The sequence below is a fragment of the Pollicipes pollicipes genome, unplaced genomic scaffold, assembly GCF_011947565.3.
Source record: "Pollicipes pollicipes isolate AB1234 unplaced genomic scaffold, Ppol_2.1 Scaffold_7231;HRSCAF=8579_pilon_pilon_pilon, whole genome shotgun sequence".
Taxonomy (NCBI): Eukaryota; Metazoa; Arthropoda; class Thecostraca; order Pollicipedomorpha; family Pollicipedidae; genus Pollicipes; species Pollicipes pollicipes.
This window is the reverse complement of record NW_023597034.1, coordinates 34,159,324-34,172,329: the sequence shown is the minus strand read 5'-3', so window position 1 is coordinate 34,172,329 and position 13,006 is coordinate 34,159,324. Positions and strand designations below refer to the sequence as shown.

Below are 13,006 nucleotides of genomic sequence, written 5' to 3'. Positions count from 1 at the left end.
CTGGAAGCATTGTGTGCGCGCCACATTCATATCTGATAATGTAAATCACCTGTCCTGCTTTTCGGAGCGCGTGTGTTCAGCGGCTGCCAAATGTCACTCCAGTGGCCGTCGCCGGGCTGGCTGTCGGGCATTCACTGGGTCAGAAGCAGCCGAATCGGACCACATTGCCGAAAAACGCGGACCGGCCCCGCCTGCGCCACATACCGCAGAGGCGCCGGCCGTGCAGTGCGGGCCGGGGCGTCCGCAGGTGGGTACGCCAGACCGGCAGGGCGGAGGGGGGGGGGGGGGGGGGTACAGCGATGCAGTCCTCGCAGAGGGCGTGTGCTCGGCCTCGGAGCGGGCGCTGGCGAGCCTGCCCCGATGTAATAGTCGTGGCGCTGCAGTTGTGGGGTGGTTGCTCGCGGCGTGGCGGAACGGCACGAGTCGCGGGTTCGACGACTGGGGTGTGGGAGCACGCCGGGTGGGTGGGAGCACGCCCGATGGGTGGGAGCACAGCGTGGATGGGAGCGCGCCGTCAGCCGCCTCGTCGCGAGGTCAAGTCCGGGGCCGGCAGGCGCCAAGCGAGGTCACTGACCCGCCAGCCGGACACTTTCCCTCCGTCGGACACTCTCGCCGCGCCATCCGCCGCTCCGGCGCTGCTTGCATGGCCGCGACGGGCCGGCTCAGCCGGTATCAGCCCCCGATCCGGGGGGAGGGGGGCGTGCAGGGCCCTGTGGCGTGAGGCGCTGCAGTGACACTGAGCCAGCCGTCACCGCGCTGCGGGGCCCCCGCCGCCCGGCTCGGCTCGACACCGGCCCGGGCGGCCGCAGCCGCACCACGTGACCGTTTCCGGCCGGCCGCCGTGGGCGGTGAATAGGCAGCAGCAGCGCGGGCTCCATGGCGGGCACTGGCGCCTGGCGTGACGGTCTTGGCCCGCTGAGCGAAAGAGAGAAGAGGCAGATGTCGAGTCGTTCGCCTCTGTCGCATATGCCTTTTTGCGTTTCAGTCGCTTTCATACCTGTTTTGCTTTCCAGATGTTCGACCGCCCGAGGCAGCTGGGCACGAGCAATCAATTATTCTGTGGGACTGGGAGGTTTCATCTACAATCATGTATAGTAATCGTCCATATAATTATCCATAATACTGTGCACCTCTTACGTTATTTTTCGTCCATATAGGAACATCAACTTCTCATTGGCTTTCCCAAAGTCGGGAGGCGGGGCTATTTTCCATTCGTAGCGGCTGTCCTGTTCCAGGACTACTGCGTTCTCCCTCTTGGCGCGAGAAGGATGACCTTAGAGTGACCTCATCGAGACACGCCGTCTGTATCCGCCTGCCTGACCCCGGCTTCCTGCCTTGTCCAACAGGTGACCGCCGCGCGCCCCATCGGAGAGAGTGGCCGCTGCGCAGCCGCACCGCGCCGCCGTGCCAGCACGCGCCGGCCGCGCCGCCGCCGTCCGTGACGTCACCGGTGACGTCACCGCGCCGGCAGGTGCGGCCGCGGCCGCGGCGGCCGGTGGGCGGCAGTGACTGCGACGTACCGAGCGGTGGAGGAGCGACAACAGCGGCGCGCGCAACCAGTGGTGCGGACTGCACGAAGCGCCGGCAGCGGCGACCGCACTGCCGCCGTTGGTGACGACAGGAGACCACCTGCAGGCGGTGACGGGGGAGGAGGACCGCGGAGGCAGGTCGGCCGGGATGGCGGCCAGCGCGCTCATGGCGCGCCTCACCCGGCGCTGGAGGAAGCGCAGCGTCGACATCACCGAGGAGGACCCCACGTTCAAGACGGTCTACCTCGGCAACACCGTCACGCAGTGGGCTAAGGGTGAGTGGCCGGGGAGCGGCGGCGGGCACGGCTCCGCGCGCCGCGCTCGTGCACGGGCTCGGCTTACACGGCGCTAGTGATCCGAGCACGAAAGTCTCGGGCAGCTGCCTGGTGATGTGTGCCCGGGGGCGTCGGCTAATCTCATCGAGGCTCCGTCCCGCGCGAGTTGATGGTTTCACAGTTTCGCAATCGGGTAACGGCACGGCCTTTCGACCATCTTTATGTGAGACGGCAGGTGGGCAGATTCAAGGGTTTTTTGGAAGCATGAGACCAATACGTCTCATGCAGACATGTGATGCCATCAAAGACCTCGCACTATTGCGAGTGACCTCGCTGGTTCCAGGAGGTGTTGATCGGTGTCGCGTTTCATGAATTTAAGGCCTTCATTGCCTGCAGAGTTTTATAACGTCGTCAGTCCAGCCCTGCCTGCTCCAGATCGGTACCATAAGAGGAAACCGGCATGGTTTGCTGACTCCGCTGCAGCCATGCGGGTTTTACTTGTGTTCAGATCAGCCCACGATCCGACGTTTTCTGGAAGAATCGAGGTCCGCGTGGTTTTGGTTCCAATGCCGCTCCCAATGACTGGTACTGATACCTCGCCGGCCGTTACGCCGAGGCACCGACGCCTCCATACCTGTTTGCGCTAAGCTCACCCTCCAGCGCGTATGTGGGTGTTTTTGGTTTTTTAGCGTCGAAAGGCTTGCATTGCGTCAGCATTAATTCATGCTGGTTTGCCGAATCGGGCAAGCTGAAAATCAGACGTGGCAGGCATAACGTGACGTGCTCGTCTCTGGAGTCACGGAGTCCATGAATGGAAAGAATCAAATGGAAACCGGCCGGTCCCTTACCCAGGCGGGAGCGTTGGCGATGGTCGGTTATTTTTCACAGTCTGGGACAAGTTTCCTCAGCATGTTTTTGTGAACGACTGGCAAAAACCTGCACGAGTGCCTAGTATATGCCATATCCGTCCATAGCCTGAGCGGCAGCCGCGCTGTTCGCCATCAGGCGGCGCGTCACGTGGATCGATGGTGTTTACCCGGTCCGGGCCCCGGCCACCGAGCTGGTTGTGTACCACCACCCTCGCATTCCAATAGGAGCGGGGCGCCAGCGGCGGTGGCCGGCGGGACGCGGCGCCAGCTGCGGACAGGTCCGGCCGTCGGGCCGACAGGTGCGCTCGAAGTCACCGGCGGGGCCGCCGCGCCGCTGGCGAGGCGGCGACCCGCCGCCGGAGCCGGACGCGACGGCTGGCGGTCGGCTGGGGGGGGGGGGGGGTGCGGGGGGGGGGAGGGGGAGGGGGAGGGGGAGGTGGTGTGATGCAGTCCGAGGACAATGCCTTCCGCGCGTTTTTGTTCGCGCGGCGCGCGGGCGTCGTCAGGTGGCATTCGTCGGCACGGTCGCAAGGGGCGGCGGTTGTGATGACGATCGAGAGGGAAGGGGCGCTGAGCGACCCGGCGCCCGCCGACCACCGGAGGGCGCGCGCGGTCCGTGGCGCCTGCGGGCCCGGGCTGCTTCGGCGCCCTTGGTCGCCCGCCCCCTCCACCGTGAAGGCGGAAGACAACTGTCGTTTCTGCGCTTGGTCAAGGGCGCCGAGAGACTGCGCCGACCGAGATAATACACGCGGTCTCCTGTCGCGATCACACAGGCCGCACGCGAGCGGTCGCGCCGGCCGGCTGGGCTCTTCTCGTCGCTTGTTCAGCGACGGCTAATCTCCAGGAAGAAACTGGGCTTGTTCGCAAACCTCAGCTATTGTGGCGAGCGGGAGGCTTCCGCGAGTGCCCGCTCGGTCTGGACATCCCGCCACCAGCGAGGTCGCGCACTCGCTGCCTGCCCGGACTCGCCACTCGGTCCCCACCGGGCCGTCCGCCCAGCGCACCGGGAAGCGAGCCGTCCCAGTGTAAGCGGTGTCCAAGGTGCGCGAAGGTCTCCACTTGCGGAAGCGGGCCGCGCCTCTTCCGATCCCGCCGGCTTATTTCCTCGGCGATCTCAAAGCGAAGGGGCGGTCATACCTCGCCGAGAAACTCATGGACACAGCCACGGGCGAATAATGACCTGGAACGAGTTGGTGAGTCAGAGTTGTCGAAGCAATCATCTTTCAGAGACAACATGTCAAAGTGGGACTCATAAACATTGCATCAACATTCATATAATATATATATTCATAAATATTACATAAACATTCTCAGAAACATTGGCGTGACCGTTCCCGCGCCCGATGTGCTGTATTCTCCACTCGCGAGTACGCTCGCGTCGCCATCACCTGAGAACGCTCTCCGCCACCCCAGCGGCACCACCCGCGGTGCTCGCACGCGTGGCCGCGTGACGCGTGTGTGTGACCCGGGCCCAGTCACGCGTCACGCGCCACGCGCGTTTCCAAACGGCCAGTGACGCGGCGTGCCAGCCCGTGGCGCGGCCGGCGAGCGGCGTTGCACGGCGTCTTGCCTCACGCCACGGCACCGCGGTGTGGAAACAGCTGATTGTTGCCCGGCCTGCGAGCCGGGTGCGCCGGCGTGAGCTGCTGACGGCGCGGGCCGAACAGCTGCCGCGTCCGCCATCCGGGACTGCAGGCCGGCCGGGGAAAGCAGCGGGAGTCGTTCCCGGGCCGGCCGAAATCGGACACCAGGTGCGATAGGCCAGCTGATATGTGCAACCGTGCATTCACTGCCATGGGGAACGAAAGAGCTGTCCTGCATGGCGGAACACCGGGCCTATGTGGTGCAATGTTTATCTAAGCCGGATGTGACTCAGCTGTGCACAGGTGGCTGTCGGGTTTTACTGTCGGAGTTCGTGTCGGCGACTGCTGGCACAGTTTACATGGGTCGTCTCCCGCGCAGGAAGTGTCTCAAGCAATGCAATCAGGGGAGGATGCCGGGCAAATATTGCTGCCGACGGCTGTCGGTAACTCAGTCCAGTGGTTTGAAATGGATTGGACTCACGAGAAATTGGATTTGATTTCTCTCTGAACGAACAGACCAATTTTGTCGCTGCATTCGATGTAGCGAGGGATGCTGTTCAGGCCAGAACGACATTTTGCACGAAGTTCTTTTTCATTTCTAAAAAGAGTAAATGTGGCTTGACCTGGCCCAGGTGGGCGGAACGTAATGATATCAGGACGCAGCGCCCGATACCTGCCATGGAATTCTAAATTGATGTCTTTCGATAATGCTACCCCTAGAAAAAACACCTTATTTTCTTGACGCTATACTCAGCTCTCCAGAGCCGTTCCGCTGCTGGTGACGTACCCCATCATTCCCTGTGAACCGGACCTACAACGCCGAACAGTGTTGAACTCAGCTCGTTGTTTGCACGGGCCATTTCCACGGCGCTGCACACTTCCCGTTCCGCCGTTTACTTTCCTGGTCTTTACCCGCCTGCCACGGCTTCGCGGCGAGCGTAGGGACCCCCGCCACGGCAAACAGCGACGACAAACACGACGTCCCACGCTTGTGGCCGTTCCTCAGGAGGAAAAGACGGGACCCCTCGCTCTATTGTGCTGCTCCAGGAAAAGGCCGCGAGGACGCGCCGTGTGAGCGCCGCCTGCCGTGAGGGAATCCGAGTTCCGGGGGGCGCACCGCGGGCCGTCGCGTTACACGTGACGCTCGCTGTGCGAGTGCTCGGTAACCTATGGCGCGGTGTATGTTTACCTAGGCTGCAGCAATTGTTCACGGTTGGATAATATGACCGATTTACCAGTTCCTTGCGTGTTAGGCGCTGGTGCTGCCCTACGTGCTGGTATTGCGATGAACCTTGCCTTGATGTGAGGGGTATGGTGCATAGCAGCTATGCATTACGAAGGGCACTAAACACTGTCCTGATGCTGGGAGGGGCTTGGCGCATGGCAACCACGTGCGCTTGCAGAGAGCTGAGCCGTCCTCACGGCGCCATGACCTTACTTTATACCGGCCGCCACCGCTGGCGCGCTCCAGCCTGCAGTACGTGCCCGGTCAGCTGAAATGCCTCATGGGAGCGCTATAGTCATAAAACTGTCTGCGCTGCACGGCCCGCGATGGCCAGCTCCACCGCATGCCGCGTCTGATGGGGGCGCTGTCGTTGTGGCCGTGCTGCCCCCCCCCCCCTCCCCTCCTCTGCCCAGCTGCTATCGTGGTCGTGTTGCCCCGCCTGACGTGGCGCGCTGTTGCAGGCAGCGGCAGCGTCGACAAGCCGCTGGCCACGCTCTGGAGGAACTACTGCCAGTCGACCAAGCCCGACATCGAGATGCGCGTGACGATCGCCGTCTCTGGCCTGAAGGCGACCACGCGCGAGCACGGCCTGACCGAGTACTGGAGCCACCGCATCACCAACGCCTACGCCCACCCCAGCTACCCCAAGGTGAGCGGACGGCGGACGGCGGACGGCGGACGGCGGATGGTGGACGGCGGCGTCTGGCGCCCAGGGGATGGGTGTGAAACGGCTGGATGTGAGATGTCGTGTGACTGTGGCTGTCTGTGAACGGGCAGCACGGAGGTCAATGCAGTGCTGGAATAAGCGAGATTGTGTTGTGCGCTTCGTGAGTGTACGTCATCAGTGGTGCGAGAACGGGCTCGAGCCTGGTTTTTGAGAAGCAGGGTGTCGACTCCTTTGAGCTTCCTTTGGATTCGTGCCGGGAACACTTATCGACTCTGGTCGCGCGTGACGGCAGACTCTGGCGTCGCGTCTCCCTCCCAGGCAGCCGGCACCGGCCAGGAGCGCTGTTTTTGCGGCCTGTCCTTGGCTGCTGGAGGCGGCCTGGAGGCGCCACCCGGATATTTCCATCACTGAAGCGATGCCTCAACCGCCGTCCACGGCGACCTGTCCGTTGGCGGGCGATGTGATGTCAAGCTGGAACTTACCAGCGTCTTCCCTTCCTTGTCAGCGGTGCTGTCGGCAGGACTTCCCCAGGTGCCCCTGTACCGGCTGCCCTCGTGCTGAAGCGATCCCAGGACACTCATGCACCCGTCCCCAGTATCCTTCCCTGCCCAGCGGACCAGCGAGTGGGGGGGGAGGGGGTCTCATGGGCCAGCCTTGCGCTGCGCCGGAGCCGTTGCAGCGCTCTGCACTCGGCGCTGTGTGCCTTTTGATAATGGCGCCCGTAATAAGGTAGGCGGGCGGGGCTGACCTTTGTTTTATCTTAACGGCGCCCGTTAAAATAGCAATCGCCGCCGCCAGCTTGCCGTGGAAAAAAAATGTGCGGGGTTACGTACCCATGGCGTCGGCGGTAGGGGAAGGCGGGGGGTCGGCTACCTGTCCGGTGCCTGCTGAACCCTCAGCAAATCCAGGGGGCGGTGACCGCTGGAGGTGGAGCCGTCGGCAGACCTGACGGTCGTGCTCCGCACTGTGACGGCGGTCGTGCCTCCGCTTCCAGCGGCGTTCCCGGCGCGGGGAGGGGGCACTCACTTTCGTGCGGCGCGCTCACCGAGCTGGCTCGGGTGACAGGCACTCTTACCCTGTTTAACTACCTCGGTTCGGCTACTTTTCGTTGTGGAGTTGGTCGTGGAGCAGAAAGATTGCATCACGTCAGCCGGCAGGTCATGTCTATCGTGTCTCGTCACAGCCACAGCATATCGCGCAAGTAATGCTGAGTCGGATTAAAAGCCGCTTTAAAGCATCGCCACCTTAATAAATCGGGTTACCATGCTTTCCGCCTCGAGGAAAGTCGCGGTTCGCTTCGCCGGCCGTGGCGAGGTTTCGCCCATCAGCCGTCGACACGGGTTGGCTGGCCGCCTCCGCGCGTGTCGTCATCGTCAAACGCGGCAGCCGGGGGCGGGCCGGGTCGGCGCGGCCTGTCGGCGCCGCTCCCACCGGACCGGACCGGACCGGACCGGACCAGCTGCTGCCGGGCTAGCGCTCGCCGCGGCCGGCCGGTGGGCCAGCCCCGCGCCGCTGAGCGGCTTCACCCGGTAATTGGACGAGGATCACGTGACGCCCTGCCGTGCCGTGCCGTGCCGGCCGGGGCGGGCTACAACTGGACGGTGCGCTGCCGTGGCCCGTGCGTGGTGTCGCAGCGTCTCCGCAGCGAGCGTAATGCGCACATCCTGCGCCACGCAATTAACCGCGGTGGTCCAAAAAAAGGTCGCAAAAAGGTGGCTGCGCAGTTGGCGACAAATTTTCCTCCATCCCGTGGTGGAGCTGGGATAACATGGCAAGAATCTTGAGGCAGCATCCGCACTGGCTGTGCTGAAAACAGTCTGATGGTTGCATTTTGGCGGCGGGCCCAGCCTCTGATAACCTGGGAATGTTAGCCAGCACCAAATAAATTCCGGTGTGCTGGCGTGTTGCGCCCTGCTTGGAGCCGCGCGCGGTGGCTCCTGGGCCGTTGGACCCTTCGCCGTGCCTACACCTCAGCATCAAATAATTACCTGCGCCCTGGGGCCGGACGACTGTGGCCGGCTGGTCGAGCGATCAGCTCCAGCGTTGCGCGCCTGCGGGATCGCTGTATGATACATATCGCCGGTTGCAAACAACGCCTTGGGGCGGCGACGCGGGAGTGAGTCTGTTCTTGCGGAGCGGCCCGCAACGCCGCCCAGGCCACCGGAATAGAGCTCCGCCCTCGGGTTTCCACGCCCACATTCGGTTCGTCGGCACCACTGAAATGAAAATGGTGAGCGTGGCGACAAAATGCAGCGTTTTCCCTTTCTCAAGGTTTTAAGGCTTGGCTGTGGGAAATAAATGACCAGTTAAGCACATTACGCGACAGGCGTTGACTCACTAGTGCTTTTCCAGCCTTCACCGCGTGTTTTCAATTGATTGTCGGAGTGTGCGCGCGCGACAAACAAACCGTGAAATGAACGCTTGTCAGGCTGGTGCCTGGAAACGAATTGCCACAAATTGCCATCGGAGAGAAAGATGAACTGAGCCCTTGGGTCTTCTCCGTATTTGACCCTGAACGGTTCTTAGTCATTGAGCTGCGAACACCGTAATGATACAGCGCGGCGCACAAGGTCAACAATCATCGCAAGCGCATCCTGATGTGTCGGGATGCGCTAGGGGTCAACCATTGCGACCATCATTTGCACGAAGTCCACCGACCAACACCACCCAGAATCGTCGGAATCGATGCGTAATCCAGCGCCGACCCTGTAGAAATGTCGTGTTATGAGCACGAGCGCAATCTATGCCATCTTTGGGGCAATCGTCGCTTCCGCTGGTAGTGAGCAGCTTTTCGCGGAGCCAGTGGTTAGCATTACACAACAAGAAGTTGACGTAAGTCGGAGCAGCTGCTTTGCACTAGCACTCGAACAGCTGTGCGCAGCGCACAATCCCAGACACAATGGCGCTCTGCTGCAGTCGTCGGGCTGTATAAACCCCGTTCTTGTGTTTGGAGCCGGCTTCGGGGTTGCGGAGGGCGGTGCGCCCCATCGCACCACGTAGCAGACCGGTCCAGTCCGGGTCGAACCGGACCAGACCGGTTCGGAGGGGCAGTGGACCGCGTGCGTCCCGCGCCCCACGCGCCGCCCGGCCGTCCATATGGCGTGAGCGGCGCCTAACGGCATGCGAACGCGCCATGAGCCGGCCTCGCGATGTCATCTCATTGTCCGGGAGCAGCCGCCGTGAACGGCTATCGGCGACATTTGGCTGCCGGCGCCGGCGCCGGCTGGCCCGGGCACGCTGGCGAAGCGGCCCGGCCGCCCGCGACCAGGCGGGGTCGGCGCGAGACACTCCCGGGCGGTGTGCCGGGGCTGGAGCACGGGCTCACCCCCCGGCTCTGCAGCGGCTGCTCGTGATGTACGCCGGCGCGGGCGGCGGGCACCTCCGTGCGGGTGAGTCCCGAGGAAGTAGGTCAGCGAGCGTGGGGTCCAGCTGGCGCCGCGAGGACGACTTAGGGGCGCCGTGAGCGATGCAAATGAGCCCCGCCGACCGACCACGCACTGCGCAGGGTGATGTCCGGGATAGGGGCGGTGAGGCCCCTACTGACGGCTGACCGGGGCGGCTTCCACCACATCGCCGGCTCTTGACGCTGCAGGCGCCTCTGCCGCGGCCGGTTTGGGTGCGGCCTGGCCCGGTCCGGCCTGCGGCGGTCCGGCTGTGTGCTGTGCGGTCTCGGACGCACGCACTCTGTGTGCGCAAATGGCGCGTCCAAGGTCGCACTCACGCGGCGTCCAAGACGCGTGGCCTCGCCCGCCAGACAACGTTTGCGGACAGCTCGATATTGATGCGGCGCCGGTTCCCTCATTGGCTCGTTATGCATTGGCATCCGCCTGAATAAACAGTTTATTTCGGGCGGAATTGTGCGACGTCCGCACGAGGTTGTTTGCAAGTGAGAGCCCTATTGGCGCCCGTTGCACGTCTACTGTGCGCCACATTCCCTGCATGTCTGTACTGAGTTATGCGCGTCCATGCTGGAGCGCCGGCGCCGTCGCCAGGCTCTATCTCAACGGGCCGTGCCGTCTGAACTGTGCCCCGGTCCGACCCTCCCACCCAATGTTCCCATGAGCGTCCGCGTACTTTGCCTTGGCGTCCGTGTCCCGTCTGCGTGCAGTTCCCCATGGGTTGGCCCTGTCTCGATGGTGCAGTCGTCCTCCTCTCACGACACCCTGTCCTCGCAGTGTTTACTCCGCCGTCCTCCTCCGACCTGCTCCGCGCCCCAGCCGGATCTCTGACGCTCCCTGTCCGTTCGCAGATGTTCTGCTGGGTGTACCGACACGAGGGGCGCAAGATGAAGCCGGAGCTGCGCTGCCACGCCGTGCTGTGCTCGTCCGAGGCCAAGGCGCGCCTCATGGAGCGCCACCTGACCGAGCGGCTGCACCAGGCGCTCGTCGAGTTCCGCAAGGAAAAGCAGCTGCGCCAGAACGCGCGCCTCTCCGTGGTCAGCGTGCTGTACCCGAGCACGCCGCGGCGCAAGGTGGTGCTCACGAGCGGAGGCGTCAACTACCGGCCGCCGCTCGAGCGCAGCAAGAGCGCGCCCAAGCTGAGCAGCATCGAGGAGGACCGTGAGGGCGAGGAGATCGCCGCTCGCGACGACGCGCGCCGCCTGGCGGCGGCGGCGGCCGAGCGCGCGCCGCCGGCGGCGCCGCCGCGGCCCCGCGCGCTCAGCGAGCCGATCGTGCCGCCGCCGGTGGTGAGCTGCGACCCGCACGCGGGCGCCGCCTCCGCCTCCAGCGACGACTCCGAGAGCGACTCGGACACGGCCAGCGAGCGCAGCGCGACGAGCGTACCCAGCGATCCGACGGCCGACAGCGACTGCGAGACGACGCTGCTGGAGACGGCCGGCCCGTGTCGCGTGTACCACTTGAGCGCCCGCTCGCCGACCGGCCGCCGGCTGGCCGATGACGTGCGGCTGGAGGTGCGCCGGCGCGTGGCTGAGCTCGAGCTGGGGCAGGCCTGGTCGCAGCCGCCAGACGACAGCGACGACAGCGCCAGCGACGAAAGCGGCTACGCCGAAGAGGTCGGTCGCGTCGCCTGAGGCGGCGCGCCGTCCGCGTGAGTCTAGTCAGCGCCCCGCGCCGGGGCGCCACCCGCCGCTGAGGAAGTTTGCGTGCCAAATCTCCGCTCAGAACCGTCTGTCTGTCCCTGTGACGTGACGAGACGCGATGTGACGTCTGTGACGTCACGAGACGCGATGTGACGCGGCTGGCCGGCGGCTGCGTCGCATCGGCGTCTGGTTCGTCTCGGCGCTGGCCGAGGTGCACCACGACGTCCGCGTCCTTGTCTGTGTTGTAGCCGTGCTGGAGACGGCTGCCTGCCTTTGCCGCCAGCCAGCTCTTCGTCCCTGTTCCGTATGAACGCGCTGGCGCGCTTGTACTGGTCGTGCAGGAGCCCGCGCAGCTTGTTTGGGGCGTGTTTCTGTGCCCGCGTACAGCTGTCGCCGCTGTTGGATTTTGAGGCGTTTGTATGGGAGCCCGCGCTCACTCGACCAGTGTGGAGCACCTGGTCTGGTACCGACTGGAAACTCTCCTGAACGAAGGAGCCTGTTGCCGAACTTTGTCTTGTTGCCAGGATTGTGTTAATCGGCAGATATTATTGAGGGTATGCAACTGTCCACGAGAATGTGATACATGCAACTAATATAGAAGTACAAGAGATAACAGTGTGCAGTATCCTTAGCGAAATAAAGGAGAGACACTACTTACCGAGCTTTCAATGGTTCGCGGAATCATGGTTGCACAATCATCTCAGTAAGCCGGCGCCAGTTCCGAAGCGCGCTTCTCGCTGCGTATAAAGGCTTGATACGCGAGCAGAGTCGTATGCTGCAATCCATCACTGTTCCTAACAGACGTGAGTGAAAGGGGCTTGGTATAGTTCACCTTTGCACTCTAGCCTGCTACAAGGACCACCGCGGGGAGGGCCTTGGTCCGGCGCGCTGGCCAATCGCAAGCACCTGAATCCATTTCTCCCAGCCTAGTCTCAAGCTTAGCTGACATTTTGCGCCGCGGGGCGGGACAGCACGGACACCAGGGACCCCCCCCCCCTCATCTCTCAGCCAGTGCCGCTAACGGCAAACCGGTGGGTGTCACCTTCCGGCGGCGGTCTGCGCCTCAGCACCTGACGCGCTGAGCCTCTGCCCTTGCTGCGGAGCTGCGGACCTGGTCGAGGCACTTCCGCCGCCGGCTCCGGCTTCGGGCTGGCCGTGTCCGGGGCGTGGAAGCCGGCTATGGCTTCCGACAGACGCCAAGGCTGCGCGCCGCGGCCGTTTCTAGGTCACGACCGGCGGCCGGGCGCCCCGCCGAACGCGGCACAGTCGCGCCTGGCAGTTGCACCGATTCGCATTAGCGTCGTCTCGCCTTGCACGCAAGCGCGACGGTGAATTTACTTCCGGCGACGAAAGCGTGACGCCCTGGGCCTGTCGCTGGCAGTTGGACGGTCGCTGCTGTGGCCGGATCTGGCGTGGCCGCCAAAAGTGCTCGGCGTAGGTGACGAAAGAAGTGCATAGTTTTCAGACGACTGCCCATCGAAACCACGGCCGCCTCGCTCGCGCACCTAGCGCCGGAGAACAACCGCTGCCGTTCAGATCAGATGCGGATGGATGGCTTATTCATGATCTCTCCACCGCCACGAAACCATTGCCGCGAAACGACCACGTGGTCAATAATACCCCGCGACACGCGCTCGCCAACAATAACCCGAGCGCGCCATGACGAGCGTGTCTTATGACGGCCCGTCCGAGCCGCGGAGCACCGGAGCTCATCAGAAGTTCGTCACGCCAATCCCCTGTCGGCGCGTCCGGTGAGTACTGCGAAGGTCCCGGCTGGAACGGCCAGTAGCTGCGCACCTTGACGACCGGGAGGGCGC

General features: G+C 63.7%; 1 protein-coding gene across 1 annotated transcript; it reads left to right on the top strand.

Annotated features, from left to right (window-relative positions):
• Positions 1-1,466: 1,466 nt before the first annotated feature.
• LOC119109635 (protein FAM43A) lies at positions 1,467-11,562 on the top strand. The gene is made up of 3 exons (XM_037233344.1): positions 1,467-1,804; positions 5,943-6,130; positions 10,398-11,562. Exons 1-3 carry the CDS (start codon positions 1,678-1,680, stop codon positions 11,178-11,180), a joined length of 1,098 nt encoding a protein of 365 aa, XP_037089239.1. The 5' UTR covers positions 1,467-1,677; the 3' UTR covers positions 11,181-11,562.
• Positions 11,563-13,006: the final 1,444 nt, after the last annotated feature.